We start from the raw sequence: 19,140 nt of genomic DNA, 5'->3' as shown, positions 1-19,140 counted from the left end.
ACTACTACTACTACTACTACTTCCAATTTTTTTCTGTAACTCCCATTATTATATAGTTCTTACCAGGTGTTTTGCATTTTATAGCTATTTTGTAAGATATCCTCACTTACATTATACATTTAGACTGTGTATATATCTTTATTGTATTGCTGTTCTTTTATTGTGTTTGTACTTCTATGTATGTAGTATGTCTAGTTTTAAAATTAATTTTTGTCCTTTGGTGTATTTGACTTTTTTCTGTGCTACTCTTTGTATTATTCATCTGCTGTGACTAATTGAATTTCCCATATCAATAAAGGTTTGTTGTTATAATAATAATAATAATAATAATAATAATAATAATAATAATAATAATAATAATAATGATAAGGGAAACAATGAATAGGGGAATAGGATAATAATAATCCACCAAAATGAGCCAATTGAAAGTAACGGGGAAGAAAAGCAAATAAGTTAATTATTTTCGAGTCGTCACAAACACATGAATGACTTTCCATCTATGCTTTTTTTTTTTTTTTTTTTTTAATTGTTATCGTTTTATGAGCATTTTCAACAGGTAGGAACTGTTATTGTCTTTAGTTTGCACTGGCGGACAGATAAAAACGTTACACTGCGAGTGTTGTACTTCCACGCACGCGCAGAAGACCTATGGATGCACACATGGTTCCAGTCCAGTGAAAACAATGTGGTGTTTCTCCGTGCGGATAAGGTCTTTCCACTCTTCACCGACCCTCTTGAAGAAGTTGAAGGGGAAGACTCCCGCAGAGCAGCGGTGGGTTCAGCGGCAGCTTAAAGACCCGTACGTTAAAGCTTCACATGCACAAAACTTCCGGTGCAGAAGTGCTTTCAAACTGCTGGAGATAGACGACAAGTTCAGGCTTTTACAGCCTGGATGCAGTGTGGTGGACTGTGGAGCTGCACCTGGAGCCTGGAGCCAGGTGGCGGTGCAGAGGGTCAACTCAGACGGAACAGGTGAGCAGGAGGCGGGTTGAGGACGTGTTAGAGGTCACCTTTGATAATTTTAAACCGGATCTCATTATACTGACTGGTGTTAGTTATTATCTACTGTAACTGTAAAGATACTGAGGACCTGGATTTTTAGGTACTGGGATCTTGGTTCATTAACAATTCACATAGCCTTTACTGAAGAGAAGTTTTTCAGGATTTTAACTGCATTTAACACAAAATCTGACTGCTTTAATATATTTTGGATTTAAATTTTTAATTTTTTTCAATCACTTTAAGGTATTTTTTAAATTTAATGTCATTTTTTTTCTATTCCCAGGTCTTTCGTTCTAACATTTCACAGTTACTTCTAAATACTTCCTCTTTGACAGTTAACTAAATGTTTTTTTTTTTTTGTCTTTTCATTTCAGTTTTACATTTTATAGGCCAGGGGTGTCGAACTCATTTTAGTTCAGGGACCACATTCAGCTACATTTGCTCTGAAGTGGGCTGAACCAGTAAAATAATAACATAGTAATATATAAATAATGTCAACTCCAAACTTTTCTCTATGTTTTAGAGTGAAAAAAGTAAAATTATATTATGAAAAGGTTTACATCTGCAAACTATCCTGTCAAACATTGTGAATAACATGAACAAACTGAAAAGAATAAGCGTAATTTTAACAATATCATGCTTCAGTTTATTATTTACACATGTACATTATATATAACTTACAGATCACAGTGGATCTACAAATACACAAAACAGTTGGAATATTATTAAAATTGTACTTACTTCTCTTGAGACATTTCCGGTTGTTCACATTTTTTGCGAAATTATTCTTTGTTTTAGTGTAAATACATGAAAATATTTACATTTACAAAGAGAAAAGTTTGGAGTTGTAAGTATGTATAGGTTATTGGGTAGTATTTTACTGATTTGAGATTGAATTGGTTCAAATGTGGAACGTGAACTAAAATGATTGTTAATATCTTAGTGGAATTTTAGCATTTCACAAATTCATCCCAAGGGCCAGACTGGACTCTTTGGCAGGCCGGATTTGGCCCCCAGGCTGCATCTTTGACACCTGTGTAATAGGCTAAATCACTAAAACTATTATGTCATTGTTCCTGTGACAGTGATAATAAAATTCTGTTGTATTGTACTGAATTGTAATCTACTCTATTCTTTACTCTATAACAGTTCCCACTAACTCCCCTGTATCATACCATGTACACATGTACATGTGCGGCCATGATGATGTAAATAATAATTAATTTATTTTTTAATTCTAATTCAGGATTTCTATAAATATTTCTATAAATACCACATTTCTTATTTTACTCTTTATATTAAAATTTTTCACTCTGTTCACTGTGGTTTTTTCTACATGTCTTTTTCTCTGCACTTGCTTGTTGTATGTTGTTGCTGTTAACAGTGAAATTTCCCCACGATGGGATAAATAAAATCTCATTCTATTCTATTCTATTCTATTCTATTCTATTCTATTCTATTCTATATTCTTTATTTACCTCCGCCAAGGAGGTTATGTTTTTGCCAGGGTTTGTTTGTTTGTCTGTTTGTCTGTCCGTTAGTGTGCAACATAACTCAAAAAGTTATGGACAGATTTGGATGAAATTTTCAGGGTTTGTTGGAAATGGGATAAGGAAGAAATGATTAAATTTTGGTGGTGATCGGGGGTGGGGGGGCCCACGGGGGGGGCCACTGATCAGCCTTGGCGGAGGTCTGCGCTCTCCGAGTGCTTCTAGTTTATGTATTTAACCTTTATTTAACCAGGAAGTCCCTTGAGATGAAATCTCTTTTTTCGAGGGAGACCTGACCAAGAGGCACATCAGTGCAATACAAATGAACTAACAGAGTATAAAACTACATACAATTAAGACAACATAAAATGGCTAAAAAGCTAAAAACCAGTTTAAGAATAGCAGTTAACACAGTTCTGTTAGACAGTTTGACAGAAGAGATTTGAATTCACCCAAGATAATGAAATGCTGAAGCTGAAGTGAGTTTTGCAAATTGTTCCATGACCAAGGTCCATCATAGGAAAAAGCTGTTTTACCAAGTTCAGAGTGGATTCTGGGGACTCTAAGGGGGAGCCGATGTGATGAGCGGGAGTTGTATCCACTGGAGGATGGAGACAGGAGGCAACAGAGATATGGGGGTAATTTGCCCAATGCAGCCTTGTAGATAAATACAAGCCAATGCCGCTGCCTCCTGAGCCTTAGTGAAGGCCATGAGACCAGAGCATACATACATACTTTCTATTCTATTCTATTTCAGAGTAATTATAATGAAAAAGTTGCAGTTCTATAGGTATTAGAGCACAGGTGTCAAACATGTGGCCAAATCTGGCCCGCCAAGGGGTCAAATCCGGCCCGTGGGATGAGTTTATGAAATGCAAAAATTACACTGAAGATACTAAATATCAATGGTGTCAAATTTATTTTAATTCAGGTTCCACATACAGACACATACAGTCCAATTAGATTCCAAGTGGATCAGACCAGTAAAATATTATAATAACCTATAAATAATGACAATGTCTTAAGAAAAGTAAATGCAATTTTACCAATATTCTGCCTGTTACTGAATGTTTTGTGTGATTGTAATGCACATGTGTAAATGATAAACTGATAAACCGAGGCATAATATTGCTAAAATTGCACTTGCTTTTCTTAAGACAATTCAACTTTTTCATTGTTATTCAGATTTTTAAGGAAACTTAGTAGATGTAAAGCTGATCATAATATAATTTTACTTTTTTCACTGTTGTTATTTTACTGGTCCAGCCCACTTGAGATCAAATTGGGCTGAATGTGGCCCCTGAACTAAAATGAGTTTGACACCCCTGTATTAGAGTTTGATGCCTTGTGTTTCAATACCTTACACAACTATACTATTAGTATGACAAGAACATTAACTAGCCTGTAGCTCAGTACATACATACAGTACTATGTCAGCTGCATTCAGGCTAGACAACTTTGCAAGCTGTTCCTACCCACAATCCTTTGCACAGTGGAATTCATCCCATTGACTGAGCTGCCAAAACTGTGGCTGCTTACAGATCGCCTACTTTTATTTTTTACTTCATGCTCAGACTGCGACAAATGTATCAGTCTCAGGATAATAGGTTAATGTTATGACAAAGCAGTATATCCTAGTATACACACTGGATGCCACAGCACATAGTTTGTAAGGATTGCTGCTCTACACACTTAGAGTAAAACGGATTGCAGCCTCAAGAAAAATGCATCATAAACACAACAGGCATGATTATATTTTAAAATTCACCAACCTGAACACTCAGCTCTTATCTTATCAGTATCGCTCCATAAACTGCTTACTTAATACCTGTGAGAATTAGTTTTCTAGTGTTCATTCATGTGTATAAACAGAAAGAGAGAGTAATTTATGGGTGAACATAAGTGCACTGGCAGATTTTCAGTGTTAGGTTTTGGGTCTGAGTTACTTAACCATGATGATATAGCAACCTGCGATACTGAGGGAACCATCAGCATAGTCAAATATTAATATATGAATGAATAAAAGTATATAATAATAAGTTTAGACAGGGACAGAAGAAGTATTAGTACCAATACCACACTGTGAAAATAACTCCATACAGCTGCATTCAGCACATTGTACTGAAAACAGTCATTATGCAGTAAAATCATCTCTGACCATGGTTTGTTATAAATGACACGTTTGGATCCATATTACTGCTGCGTTAACATGTTTGTTGCATTGTACTGCTGTATGCTGTATTTAATGCTGAGATTGTTTAACTAATTTCTACTGTTTTGTATTTTAATCTATATCACTGCCTTATATTTGCCTTATAATATATATGAGTACAATCATGTTTGTAGCGTTGCCATCCTGTGAGAACCACTTTGCTTTTAAAAACAACAAAATAAAAAATAAAAAAAATCAGCTCTTCAAGAGCTTAGAAAAACAGGCGCAGTTTTGGCTTTGGGACAATACATTTTCTCGCTAACACAAGAGGGTTGATTTAGTTTAAGAAGCAAATTAATGTTCACAATCCATAACGGAACACTGAAGAATGCACAATTACAATACAGCCAAGAAACCAACAGGAAGCAGTGGTGATAAGAACAACTGATTTGGTGAATAAAAAAACTTAAAAAAGAACTGAAGGAATTACAACACAAAACTTGGATGAATGGTGATAATAAAAACGATAGATGGCAGTTCAGTAGAATATAGATAGATAGACAGACAGACAGACAGACAGACAGACAGACAGACAGACAGACAGACAGACCAGTTTATGGAAATGCATTCAGTTCACGTCATTTTTGTAACTTTTCAAAAGTTTGAAATACAACTACACTATCACAGAGGGTTTTTTTTTTTTTTTTTTTATTAAAGACTAATGTTTCAAAATGTCATGGCATGAATAAATTTTAATGCTTCTTCTATTGTAGTTAATTTTTTTACTCAGCACTGAACAGGTTGTACAATGGTGTATGTCTTTGCTCCTTTCACTAGACAGGAATGGGATGAAAAACTGAAATAAGAAAAGTAATGAGCTGTCAGAAAAATGTAGAGGGGTAAAAAAAAAAAAAAAATTCAATATTTGTCTCTGAGATGTATTGGACAGTACGTGTAAAGTTGGAATAAAATAAGAGCACCTCATACCATCTGCTTAAGAATAGTATGTGAATAAAAGCATGTTCCACTAATCACAGAAACTCAAAGTGTAAAGCTTGGGTGTCTAATCCTGGTCCTCCTGCATGTTTTAGATGTTTCCCTCTTCCAGCACACCAAGGTTATTATCGTTAACTAAAACTAACAAAATGACGAAAACTAGAATTGAAAAAACATTTTCATTAACTGAAATAAATAAAAACTATAATTAAAAGAAAAAAACAATAACTAACTGAAACTGTATTGTGTGTTTATAAAACTAACTAAAATATATAAAAATGATGGGTAAAATTCCCTTCATTTTCGTCTTTGTCAGTGTCAGATTGATATGAAATTGATTTATTTCACTCTAGTAGTTTTACCTGCTGTCACCATACGACACTTGATGGTCCGTCACTTGTGGTTTCCAGTCGTCTTCTGGTCCCCACTCTACCTGGAAACATGGAGACTAAAGTCGGGAGAAAGCAGCAGAGTCCTGTCTGGGATTTATTTGAATACGACGGAGAAGAAGAGAAAAGATACGACAAAACTAAACCAAAATTAAGCATTTAGAAAATAACGAAAATTAATAAAAAACTAGCAAACCTGCTCTAAAAACGAATTAAAACAAACTGAATGAGAGAAAAAAAAGTCAAAACTAAATAAAACTAAACTATAATGAAAAATCCAAAACTATTAGAACCTTGCAGCACACCTGACGGTCAACATCAGGCTTCTGCAGAGCTTGATGATAGGCTTATCATGTGAATCAGGTGTGTTGGAAGAGGGACACATCTAAAACATGCAGGATACAGGCCCTCGAGGACCAGGATTGGACACCCCTGATGTAAAGGATATGTTTTGTTTGGTTCTAGATACAGAGCTACCACGTGGCACCGTTGTTGGCATTGACCTACTGAACATCCCGCCTCTGGAAGGTGCCCACTTCCTGTCTAGTCATAACGTGTTGGATCCCGCCACGCATGCTAAGTTACTTGAACTGCTCCCCAACGGCCAGGCTCACATCATCCTGAGTGACATGGCGCCTAATGCCAGTGGTTTCAGGGACATGGACCATGAGAAACTCATCACTCTGTGTTTGGCTTTGATAGACTTGGCAGCCAAGATTTTACAGCCCGGAGGCTCTCTGGTGTGCAAATACTGGGATGGGATCCTCACTCATAAACTCCAGGAGAAGCTCTCGAGTGCCTTCGGTAGTGTTCGGACTCTAAAGCCAAATGCCAGCAGAAAGGACTCAGCTGAGAGATATTTTCTTGCTAGAATGTATAAAAAGCCAATTAAATGATTTTTAAATGTGTTAAAAATGACCAGTTTTGTCATGAAGATTTGTGAAGTGTCTGCACATGAAGGAAAGGCTCACCTCATAACTTTTATCAAAAGGTGGCACTGTTGAGGCATCGGTAAGCTTCACTGCTGCAGGCTCTCATACATTAGGTACTGCCTGGGATGATTTTTTTTTTTTTTTTTTTATCCCTGCAAACTTAACATAGAAGCTGCACTGAATAATATGTAATCCATATCATTATCAACGTTCATCATGAGTGTGATACTCCTCAAGAGCCCACTGCTTTCTCTGAAGTTATTGTTTGCCCCACAGTGTTTGTTCTACACAGTCACTTTGGTATTTGCTTTGTTACAGAAAGTCATTTACCAGTGCTGCTTATGCTAACAATTTGCTCTGCCAGCCATGTAGAAATGTAATCATTCTCTCATTGAGAGCTTATGAAGGGAAAACCTAACATAACCCCAATACAGTCACATACAGCATGACTAATGGGAAGTGGGACGATACTGACGCTTGGCACACTGCAAGTGTTGTTGGGCTTTTGCTCTCCGACAGAGAAGAGATGTCCATTTCCTGGAGAAAAACATTTTCTGTCTAGTGGATAGATTTTAATTTGAGATTCATCTGTGACTGTGTTGAAGTCTTTGGAGAGCATTATTTCATTATTATTTTCTTTCTTAATGAAATAAAAGCAGCTTTGTCACTGACTATTCACAGATTAACAGTAAGAGTACGCACACGTTGCATTATGAAATCTTGCATTTTGCTTTAAAGGTCCGGTATGTTTATTTGAGTGTAGTTTATAAGTTTGTGTTGTGGTAGATGTTCCACTGTGTAAGTGCAGCCTCTGTCTTTATTCATTCAAAAACCTTCCGGGGAAGACTGCATTTTTTAATATTCAGTCATATCCCAAAACCTGTTGATATCCTGTTTCATGATCTGTAAGTAAGTAAGTAAAGCTTTATTTATATAGCACTTTTTAAAACATGTTACAAAGTGCTTCACATAAAGGGGAGACAGATCAAATCAAATTTTAAGCCAATTTACAGAAACCCAATAGAATCCTCCTGTAAAAGTAGGCGTATTCCTTTTTACAATCAGAAAGGTGAATCCATCTCTGCCACACAGAATCTTTGTTTCTTCGTCACCGCACTCCAAACAAACAACCTGTAGGAAAATCTGCATATTTGTGAATGCGCTGTGTGCATCTTCAGAGATTCCTCATAAAATTAGAGTGACATCAGCACGTCACAGGTGTCTGAGATGGAAAATACTTCACTGATAAACATGCTTGATTCAGAATATCTGAGCAGAGTATGATGTGAAATTCAGTATATTGTTGTGTTTGGAGTAAAAGTAGAATATTGGTGTGCATGTATTCAATGTTAGGAGCTGCTGCTGACCACACCCCTTTACTGTTGGTGCCATGGTTACCATGTGGGCTGTGGTTAATCAACCCTTGGGGGGCAGGCAGGAGGGTTCTGGAGGTTTAGCTGAGGGCAGTAACTGTATAATTTAGACTCAGCAACCTTTACAATCGAAAACCCTTTTACACAAGAAAGGAGAAAAAAAATCTATTAGCCTTCTCTACATTTTACATGTTCACTACATTTGGTGCACTTATGAAATTATGTCTACAAAAAAAAAAAAAAAAAAAAAAACGCTGAGATTTGTAGTATTTTAATTGGGGTTGCTAGTTTCCAGAACACACAAGGGTCATTCCATATGAAATTAACAGATTTTAAGAGAATTTCCCTCCTGACCTGCTCAGATTTTTCTGAATTTTTACATACTTCTAGTACATTATATATGATGGAAAAATCCAAAATTTCAAGGCTTAATTGTAAATAGTTCCAAAGTTATGACCATTTGAAGTACGTAGGGGGTACCCTAAAATTGCGACCACAATTAAGACTTGAAATTTTCGGCTGTTTTCAGGCTTCTATAACTTCTGAACAAGAGCTAGAGGTCTGAAGTTTTCAGAATCATGTCACAGGAATCTATAGTCGTAAGAAATGTGAAAGTATTTACTTAAAATTAATAATTGCATGTTACAGAGAATGACAAAGTTGAGATTTTATCCATCGTGAACTTCTAAAATGCTACTTTTGGCCACTCATTACACAAAAACTAATCATCATATTCATTAGAAATTGTATGTGCTATATCTTGGCTACTTAGGGAATGGATATGTGTAAAATGAAGGTCCTATGTTATGTTATGTATGATATATGAACAGCTGAAACTCAAAAATATCTGTCTGACCTTAGGATTCAAAGGTCAGTATCAGCATGTGGGATAGAAAGTATCACAAAATAAAAGACACCATGTGAAAGGACAGGAATTGCCCTAAATTTTGACACCAAGCACAACTTGCTTCTATAAATCCTTCTATGTTAAATGTTCAAATTAAATATCTTAAAAATCTGAGAGGGTCAGGTGGGGACCACTTGATGAAATTATATGGAATGACCCACAACTAAGTCAAGACTAATGAACAAACTCAAATGAATTTGGCAAAAGGTGCCAGGCCCCAGTTTAGTGTTTGATATGTGTTTTATTTGATGAAATGTTCAATATTTCCCATTTCCTTGTGTTTATGATTGTTGGACAAAGCTGCAGAGGAGAGGCTAGAGACACATCTGCCCCAGAGCCATGGGATGCAGACCCCTGGTTTAGACATAATTATAGAGAATCACAAACAGCTCTTTTCAGGCCCAGTTAAGTGGAAATCTGTGTGTATTTATTTATTGAGGAGGAGTCTTCATAGTTTACTATTATTTCTAAAGCCACAGGATCTGATTTGTAAAGGAAAAACACATAGAAACCTTATTTTTCACAATATGTACTCTTAAAGGAGTGATATTTTGCTTTTTTAATTGGAATTATGTATTTTAAAACATTTCCCTGTGGTCTACATAAACTGTAAATGCTATGCTTGGGTCTGAATTCTTCATTAATTCAACTCCACAGGTCCATCTTCAACCCTATTTCTGTGACACCAGAAAGGTGGTTTTGAGCGCTGGCCCTTTAAATGCACATGACCCCACCCCCTCCAGGTTGTTAACCATGCTGGTATGTCCAGTTCAACCACTTGCGTTCATTAATACAACCAGCAACTGAACATTTTAGGTAATTGGCTCGAAGTTTGGACATATTTTCAGTTTTTACTACAACCACTGCTGCTCACAAACAATTATGTCGTACCTGGAGAAATGTTCGTCAGAAGTCTTGCCCTTATATGTGCAAATGTTGTGACATAACTAGTTATAGATGTAACAAATTAAGAAGGAATTGAAACAGGTTGTAGAAATCCACTCGATTTTTGCTGGAATGAATATAAAGATAGCTTTGCAGCACCTGGAGGGTTCAAATTCAAACTTTAAGAACTATTAGGGTCCAAATACACAAATAAATGAACCAAAGACTAATAAAATTGTGTTTAGCAAAATATAACCTGTTTAAACTAGCACATTGACCTGTGGGGATCTATGGGTTCTAGATGTGGTAGTTTTTATGCTGTTGTGTATTCATGCATGCTGTACCGCATTTGTCCAGCAGTCACCGCCAAAGCATTCTGACCATAGCAACGTGATTGTAAGGCTATTGTATTCCAAAAATGTTAAATATTGGTCCGATCAACTTGCTGTTTTTGCTACTCTGTTCTTTGACCAAAAATACATAAGTATGCTAAACTGCAGCAGTCAGCTCTTTCCAGATTTTGTGTGAATCCCCAGACACACATACACAAGACACACAGGGGCCAGTTGGCTTTTATAATACAGATACTAAGTAACTCAGAATGTCCAAACACAACTTGCTGTTCAAATTCAGAATAATGTCATGTCACTGTATAACACTAGCTACTGTTAGATAAGGAATTTATTTGGCTTATATTAACCTCCTACGACCCTGGAAATGTCAGCAAAGTTCAAGCTTTTTTTGTTTTTATTAAATAAGTGCCTATATTGGAAATATTATGATGCAACAGTTTTTTCAGATGCAGTTTTTAAAATTTTTATGGAATGTCCTTTGTGGTCGACAGTTTTCTTTTTTTTTGTATAAAGTTGTGAAACTCTTGTCCACAAATGAATGAATGAATGAATGAATGAATGAATTTATTTTTGGTTTTAAATCAATCATTGTACTCAGTACATCAATCACAATAAACATAAAAACCAAAAAAGGAATAGGCTAGAGGCAAAAGCTTATTTTTTTGCCTATCCTTTTCAACTAATACACTGCTTAAATCAACTTAAATGTGTACAGCATTGAGCATTCACAACATAATAATAAGAAATACAAAAAACAAAAACATATCTACCAGCTCAATTCAATATTTCTGAATATTTTTAAACTTAAGGTACTGGGTTTTTTTTTAAACTTCACCAAAGGAGTGGATAACTTAAATGTATCATAAGGTCCATTCCATAATTTCACACCCACAATCCCAGTTCATCTAGACTTCACATTTGTCCTCCCTTTAGTCCACTCACACATATGAAAATCTCTGAAATTTGAATTACTCTCTCTTAATTCCAAGAACCACAACTGGTATTTGAGACAATACTATTTCTATCCTTCATGTGGACAAATGCGGACAGAAAACCCATAGCTGGGTTTTAGGAGATTAACAAATGACTGGTACCAACACAAAAACTAAAATAAAAGTACACTCAATCAATGAACCATTTAGAATAATCTTATAATGACTAAAAGATTAAATATTTTAGTTACAGTTTCAACTAAAGTAGAAGCACTTAGGCAAATGTTTTTGTGCTGCTCATGTAATAAAATGTCTTTTGTCTTCATACATTAATTTCACAAAAAAAAAAAAAAAAATTAGGATTGTTATCAATATCAGATTATTCCTCATTTGATTTCTGAAATCTGATTATTCTACAAAATGAACATCTTAAGACCAAATTAGCATTTTTGGCCACATGAGATGGCTCACATGAATAAATTAATAAGGCAGCTATTTGGCCTTTGTGTCTCAGGAGTGATGAGTGATACAGTATGGACTGAAACATTCATGCCTCGTGGTAAAATTAACCGCACAGAGGAGGAACTGACCTCCAAAGATGATTGTTTGGGATGAATAGGAGCAGCCATGCCTGTTGATGAAGCTGATAGTGAAGGATGTGAACAGATGACTAATTTTACTTCTCATTACTTGATGATTATTTGGCCCTTTTGCTATTTAGATTTAAATTATGGCAAATTACAGTGGGATTTATGTAAATTCCATTGGAGCTGAGCATTCAGGCTCAGGATGAATGATGATTCGTTCACAGGTTAATTTATTTTTCTGTGGCCAGCTGCAGGTTCAGATATAAATTTAGTGAATTAAGAGGGAAAAACTGTTGCAGAACAACATATTTAGTGCTGACATTCTGGAACTGCCTCTGTAATCCACTGACATTTGAAAGCAAACATCCACCGAAAACTTTCATAACTGGTGCTAAACATTTGCGAAACCTGCTAAAACTGATACTAAATAGTAAAGGTGACACATGCTGAATTATTTTACATGTTTTCATTGCTGTCATACATATTTCTTTGGTCTTTTAGGGGTGGTTTGTTCATATTCTCAGTTAAAACACTTAAAAAATGTTTCAGTGTTTTGTTGTTTTACTTAAAAAACTTAAAAATGTCTTCTTCAGTCTGTGCATTTAAAAGGCTGTATAAATCCACTATAATAACAAAATATAGAACATTATAGAAGTACGCATGAAATAAGATATTATAGTTAATTGGTTATCGCGATAAGAAGATACTATCATATTTATTGATCATTGTATTTGGAGTAAATAGTTAAAGTGCATATAAATATTATAGTCTATATTAAAAACGGTTGATTATACAAATCTGATTGTGTGAGGTGACCAAAAAAGTGTATATGAATGGTTTTTAATGGATGTTTTGTGTTATTGTAAAAAATATACAGAGGAAAATGTGTGTAAACAAAGCAAAGGAAGCGGATCTAGTTTGATTACTAGTTTGTAAAAAGGGGGTGGGAGTCAATAAGTTATACTTCTTCCCACTCCTTTTCGAGCACAAAAATTGTATTTATTTATTTGTTTTGAGCATGTTGTATGATTCTTTGTTATCTGATGATTCTATGTGCTCGAAATAAGCTATTACTACTACTACTACTTTGAACAGACAATTTTGGTTTTGCTATTTCTGTTTTGATGCATCTTTTATTTTTGCCTTTGACACCAAAAATAAACTCTTCAGCTTCCACTCCAGAAATGGTTCTTTAACCTTCAAAGATTTAAACAGCTACTTGTATAAAATGTTTAATAACCTCTGAACCACCAATCCTTTCAGTGCATGTAAATAATTCAGGTAAAGCTCAGTTTCTCAGTTTCTCAGCTGTTCAGCGGCATCAGATTTGTCGTATTTGGACGTTCAGAGACTCCGCAGTGAACGTGGAAACAGCATCATGTTCTGCAACACTGATTCACTAATGAAACACATGTAGTTGACAAATGGTAATGGTTGTACACTGGTTTTTATGTCCAGTTTATATATTTTGCTGAAAAAGTCACTTTTTTTTCAGTTTTCTCTTGTTTTGACCTTTAGAATTACACTCAGCTTATATGAACATCTACATGGTCAATTAATGATAAATTAAATATAGGAAAATGCCTGATTTTCACTGAAAATGCAGTGAATATTATTATAATAAGTGATTAATTTGGAAGTCACCATATAAATACTTGTAGATCTTTAGGTGTTAAACATGCAATAAATAATTATAGTCACGGATATTTACTGAATTGATTGAATTATTATTCAATTATTAACATTTTTAACATTTCCCAGGCCTAATATCGATGCTAGTTCTACTTCAGAAATGATTCTTTAACCTTCAAAGATTTAAACAGCTACTTGTATAAAATGTTTAATAATCTCTGAACCACCAATCCTTTCAGTGCATGTAAATAATTCAGGTAAAGCTCAGTTTCTCAGTTTCTCAGCTGTTCAGCGGCATCAGATTTGTCGTATTTGGACGTTCAGAGACTCCGCAGTGAACGTGGAAACAGCATCATGTTCTGCAACACTGATTCACTAATGAAACACATGTAGTTGACAAATGGTAGTAGTTGTACACTGGTTTTCATGTCCAGTTTATATATTTTGCTGAAAAAGTCACTTTTTTTTTCAGTTTTCTCTTGTTTTGACCTTTAGAATTACACTCAGCTTATATGAACATCTACATGGTCAATTAATGATAAATTAAATATAGGAAAATGCCTGATTTTCACTGAAAATGCAGTGAATATTATTATAATAAGTGATTAATTTGGAAGTCACCATATAAATACTTGTAGATCTTTAGGGGTTAAACATGCAAGAAATAATTATAGTCACGGATATTTACTGAATTGATTGAATTATTATTCAATTATTAACATTTTTAACATTTCCCAGGCCTAATATCGATGCTAGTTCCACTTCAGAAATGATTCTTTAACCTTCAAAGATTTAAACAGCTACTTGTATAAAATGTTTAATAACCTCTGAACCACTAATCCTTTCAGTGCATGTAAATAATTCAGGTAAAGCTCAGTTTCTCAGCTTTTCAGCGGCGTCAGATTTGTCGTATTTGGACGTTCAGAGACTCCACAGTGAACATGGAAACAGCATCATGTTCTGCAACACTGATTCACTAATGAAACATGTAGTTGACAACTGGTAGTGGTTGTACACTGGTTTTTATGTCCAGTTTATATATTTTGCTGAAAAAGTCACTTTTTTTCAGTTTTCTCCTGTTTTGACCTTTAGATTTACTCTCAGCTTATATGAACATCTACATCACAGGTGTCAAACATGTGGCCCGGGGGCCAAAACCGGCCCTCCAGAGGTTCCAATCTGGCCCACGGGATGAATTTGCAAAGTGAAAGTTAGGGCATCAAACTCAAAAATAATATCATAATAACCTACAAATAATGACAACACCAGTTTTTTTCTCTTTGATTTAGAACAAAAAACATTCAATTATGAAAATGTTTACACTAACAAACGATCCTTTAAAATGTGAATTACTTGAACAAATATGAACAACCTGAAATGTCTAAAGAAAACTGAGTGCAATTTTGACAATTTTCTGCCTGTTACTAAATGTTTTGTGACTTTGTAGATCTGACCTATAATGCACATGTATAAATGATAAGTCGAGGCATAATATTGATAAAATTGTACTTATATTTCTTAACAAGTTCCATTTTTTTCAGGTTATTCACATCCTTTTTTGTTTGGATAGTTTGTAAACGTAAATATTGGCATAACTGAATGTTATTTTTTGCACTAAAACCATTTGGAGTTGTCATTATTTATTGGCTATCGTGTTATTATTTTACCGGTCCAGCCCACATCAGATTAAATTGGGTTGAATGTGGCCCCTGGAAGAAAATGAGTTTGACACCCCTGATCTACATGGTCAATTAATGATAAATTAAATACAGGAAAATGCCTGATTTTCACTGAAAATGCAGTGAATATTATTATAATAAATGATTAATTTACAAGTCACCATATAAATACTTGTAGGTCTTTAGGGGCTAAGCATGCAAGAAATAATTACAATTACGGATATTGACTGAATTGATTGAATTATTATTCAATTATTGACATTTTTAACATTTCCAAGGCCTAATATTGATGCTAGTTTTAAATGAGCATACTTTAGATGCAAACTGCAAGGAATGGCCAATTTCTGGGAATAAACATGAGCAGAATCACTTGACACTTGACTGGATTAAAATCAGAAATGCTGTTCCACTGCTCGCGTACGGCCGCTGGACCATAGACCGAATTAGAAAATGGCCACATGCCATCATATTCACATGCAAACTAGCAAATCATGTCAACGAGATACAACAAGACTTAAAATAAACCTGAATACATTTTGTGGAGGTGCACATACTTCCCTTTTAAACGTTACTGTGTCTCAATAATAAATAACAAGCAGTCGTTCTTGTATTAACACAGTGGAAGCCTCCAATTGACAGGAAATTAAAGAAATGGTAATATCGTTCCTAACCATCATGCCATTCATTCCTTTGGCCGACCTGAGTTGCCAAAATGAATTGCTTGTCTGACAACATTCATCATGCCCCGAGCCTGTCCTTGAATGTTAGCAGACTGAGCCAAGCAGGCATTCACGGACGCAAAGTAATGACTACTATTATGATGATAATTTCATACCATCTTCACAGATAAATGAATCTGAAATCTCAGGACTGGGTGACGACTGCATCTCCTATTACAGGTACGTTTCCCAGTGATGATGTCGATGTTTTGGCAGCCCATTTGACATAATGACTCTGGGAAATTTCCCTGTAAACAACTGAATTTCTATGTGGACGTGGGAGTTTAAATTGAAGCATGTAATTAAAATATTCATGCCTGTTCAAACACGATATTGCTGTCATGGCGCTCCAGTGCATCTCACACAGTGGCGCGTTCTGCCAAAAACTTTCAGATATTTTAATTCTACGTTTCTGTCCCTATCATACAACAAAAAGGACACGTGTCAGTGAATACCCAAACAATGTACTCTTGATCTTTGTCATTTCAGGTTGCTGCCATTCTGCACAAAAATGTCAGGAACATTATTACTAAGAAGGTCAAAGATGGCTTTGGGAGGAGGGTTAAAAAGACAAAACAAAAATAAAATGCAGATGAAAGCATAGGTTTTGCATCCCCCTGTCTACTATACCTGACATTTACTGCAAAAAAAAAAAAAAAAAAAAGCAAATGGCTGGAAATGGGAAGTGAACACTCTTAACCTTTTGTGAACATGCCTTTTACCAGTGTGGATTTCCTCCAGATGAGACGAATATAGTTTTACTTTTTCTGCGTCAGAAGTTTTAGCAAAGATAAGACTTGTAAAGTGTCACAGTAAATGGATATGGGGCCACATACAGCCTAATATGGTGCAGTAAAATACTAACATCATAACCTGTAAATAATGTCAACTCCAAATGTTTATGTTTTAGAACAGTGTTTTTTAACTTTGAGGGCAGAACGCCATGTGGGGTCACCTGAAATTATTAGTAATTGATAAAAAAAAAAAAAAAAAATCGTACTAATTGTTAGTGGCCAGTTGATAGGTTTATTATTTTAGATTTTTCTTCCTTTTTTTTTTGGTTTATGTATTTTTGGTTTCTGTTGGATTTTCTTCCCATTTTGTTTTATCGTTGCCACACCCCCTTTTGGGATATAATGAGGCTGATTGCCACACACCTGTTTGGCCACATGCATTTGGGTTGCCACACAGAGCAGAGCAGGAATGTGCTGAACAAAGAAGTGAGGTGAGCAGAAAGAACATTGGAGTTCGATTTGTCTGACACATTATTTTGAACAAATATCAAGCTTGGTAGTCATGTGGAATGTTTTTGTTTTTTTTTTGTCAAAGCGCAGTTTGGTTCGCATACTTATTGCTATTCACTGGATGAGTGAGGAGTTTGCACCCTTGGTAGGCGAAGCAAGGTATGTGGTAATTAATTGTAGTGGCATGTTTTGTTCTTTTGTTTGTTCTTTTGTTTGAAATGTGTGTATTAAATTACAATTTTAATTATGAGAAATAGGTCTTGCTTGTAATAATGTCTGTGCTTTTAAAGATAAATAAGTTATTTTACAAACTTTATTTATGTACAAATGTTTGTATTTTAGTTTCATGGTACGTGATGATGAAATAAAGATTTGCACCAGTCGAAATCTACGCCGTTTCATTGATGCCAAGGGCTGCTACACTACTAAAAAAATATATATGGTGAGTTGAGAGAGACAATCACAATACATAAAAGACATGACAAACTGTGAAGCTGAAACTGAAGCACTGTGGTACTGTTTATCTTTCAAATGTTCATTGTGGTCAGTTTCAGATGCTGCAGCTCTTTCATAATTCATAGTTTGAGTTCTTGTTTGTTCAGTATTAATTGTCAGCCTTGTAAATCCAAGCTGGACTGACTGTACATATACCTGACCAAGGGAAATAAAATTCTCACTTTGTGCAGTAATTTACACCTGGCTTTTTTGCCTCCGTCCATAATAATATACATTATATAGACTAAATGTCATCTAAAATTTGTATTTATTTGCAACATAGTATAGCAAACTATTACATGATCAAAACCAAATTAATTTTAGCAAAAAAGGAAAATGTCCACGAGTGTTTACTTCATCTAGATATTACAAATATAATACTCATAATATTGGTATTTCAAGTTATTTTACAAGAAAAAAGCCATTGCACAGCTTAAGCCTCGAGAAGAAACCAGATAAAACTTAAAGTAACTGGCTTGCTGACAAAATTGTAGTTCTACCTCATCATGTGATCATCCAGCCATTCTTTGACATGTGTACAGGGCTTAGGGTAGTGTTTTTCAACCTTGGGGTCAGGACCCCACATGGGGTCGCCTGAAATGTCAAGTAATTGATAAAAATAAAATGAAAACTTACTAATTAAAAATATATGGTGAGTTTGAGAGAGACAGTCACAATACAAAAAAGACATGACAAACTGTGAAGCTGAAACTGAAGCCCATCTTTCAAATGTTCATTGTGGTCAGTTTCAGATGCTGCAGCTCTTTCATAATTCATAGTTTGAGTTGTTGTTTGTTCAGTATTAATTGTCAGCCTTGTAAATCCAAGCTGGACTGACTGTACATATCCTGACCAAGGAAAATAAAATTCTCTCTTTGTGCAGTAATCTACACCTGGCTTTTCTGCCTCCGTCCATAATAATATGAATGAATATAGTTTTACTTTTTCTTCATCAAAAGTTTTAGCAAAGAAAAGACTTGTAAAGTGTGACAGTAAATGGATATGTGGTGGAAACTGCAGTAGCACTAAGGTTGAGCATCCCCTTGATCAGCATTCTACTTTCCTCTTTGCATTATTTACACAAGCACATTTTTCCACACAGTTTCTCCCCAGTGGAAAAACTCACTCGTCAATTCTCTTTATGGGTAATTTCAATATTTACTTGCCCCATCCCCCTGTTTAACCCACATGAGTCTAAAGCCTCTGAAGCTCATGAATAATAATTCTTCATTATCATCAGCTATCCTTTGAAGACCAACGGATGAATGACCACTTAGCAGTTTTTGTAAACACTTCTTGCATGTTTAATGGTGAGATCATAATAGCATGTGTTCTTTTCCCCCTTTACATTGGATCTATTATTCACCTCCTTT

The 19,140-nt window shown here is 35.2% G+C and overlaps 1 protein-coding gene across 2 annotated transcripts; it reads left to right on the top strand.

Moving 5' to 3' along the window:
* Nucleotides 1-624: 624 nt before the first annotated feature.
* mrm2 (mitochondrial rRNA methyltransferase 2) lies at nucleotides 625-8,196 on the top strand. 2 transcript variants are annotated; one of them, XR_003936074.1, is made up of 3 exons: nucleotides 625-972; nucleotides 6,495-7,874; nucleotides 8,005-8,196. XR_003936074.1 is itself a non-coding variant. In XM_030141492.1 (2 exons), the coding sequence occupies exons 1-2, from the start codon at nucleotides 684-686 to the stop codon at nucleotides 6,923-6,925; spliced, it is 720 nt and encodes a 239-aa protein (XP_029997352.1). In that variant the 5' UTR covers nucleotides 625-683; the 3' UTR covers nucleotides 6,926-8,196. The 2 variants fall into 2 exon arrangements, 1 of the variants encoding a protein (XP_029997352.1); XM_030141492.1 differs by having other exon boundaries at nucleotides 6,495-8,196.
* The last annotated feature ends 10,944 nt before the right edge of the window (nucleotides 8,197-19,140 follow it).

This window comes from Sphaeramia orbicularis, chromosome 8 (assembly GCF_902148855.1).
Source record: "Sphaeramia orbicularis chromosome 8, fSphaOr1.1, whole genome shotgun sequence".
Classification (NCBI taxonomy): domain Eukaryota; kingdom Metazoa; phylum Chordata; class Actinopteri; order Kurtiformes; family Apogonidae; genus Sphaeramia; species Sphaeramia orbicularis.
Note: the sequence above shows the minus strand (reverse complement) of the source record. Positions and strands in the feature narration are given on the sequence as shown.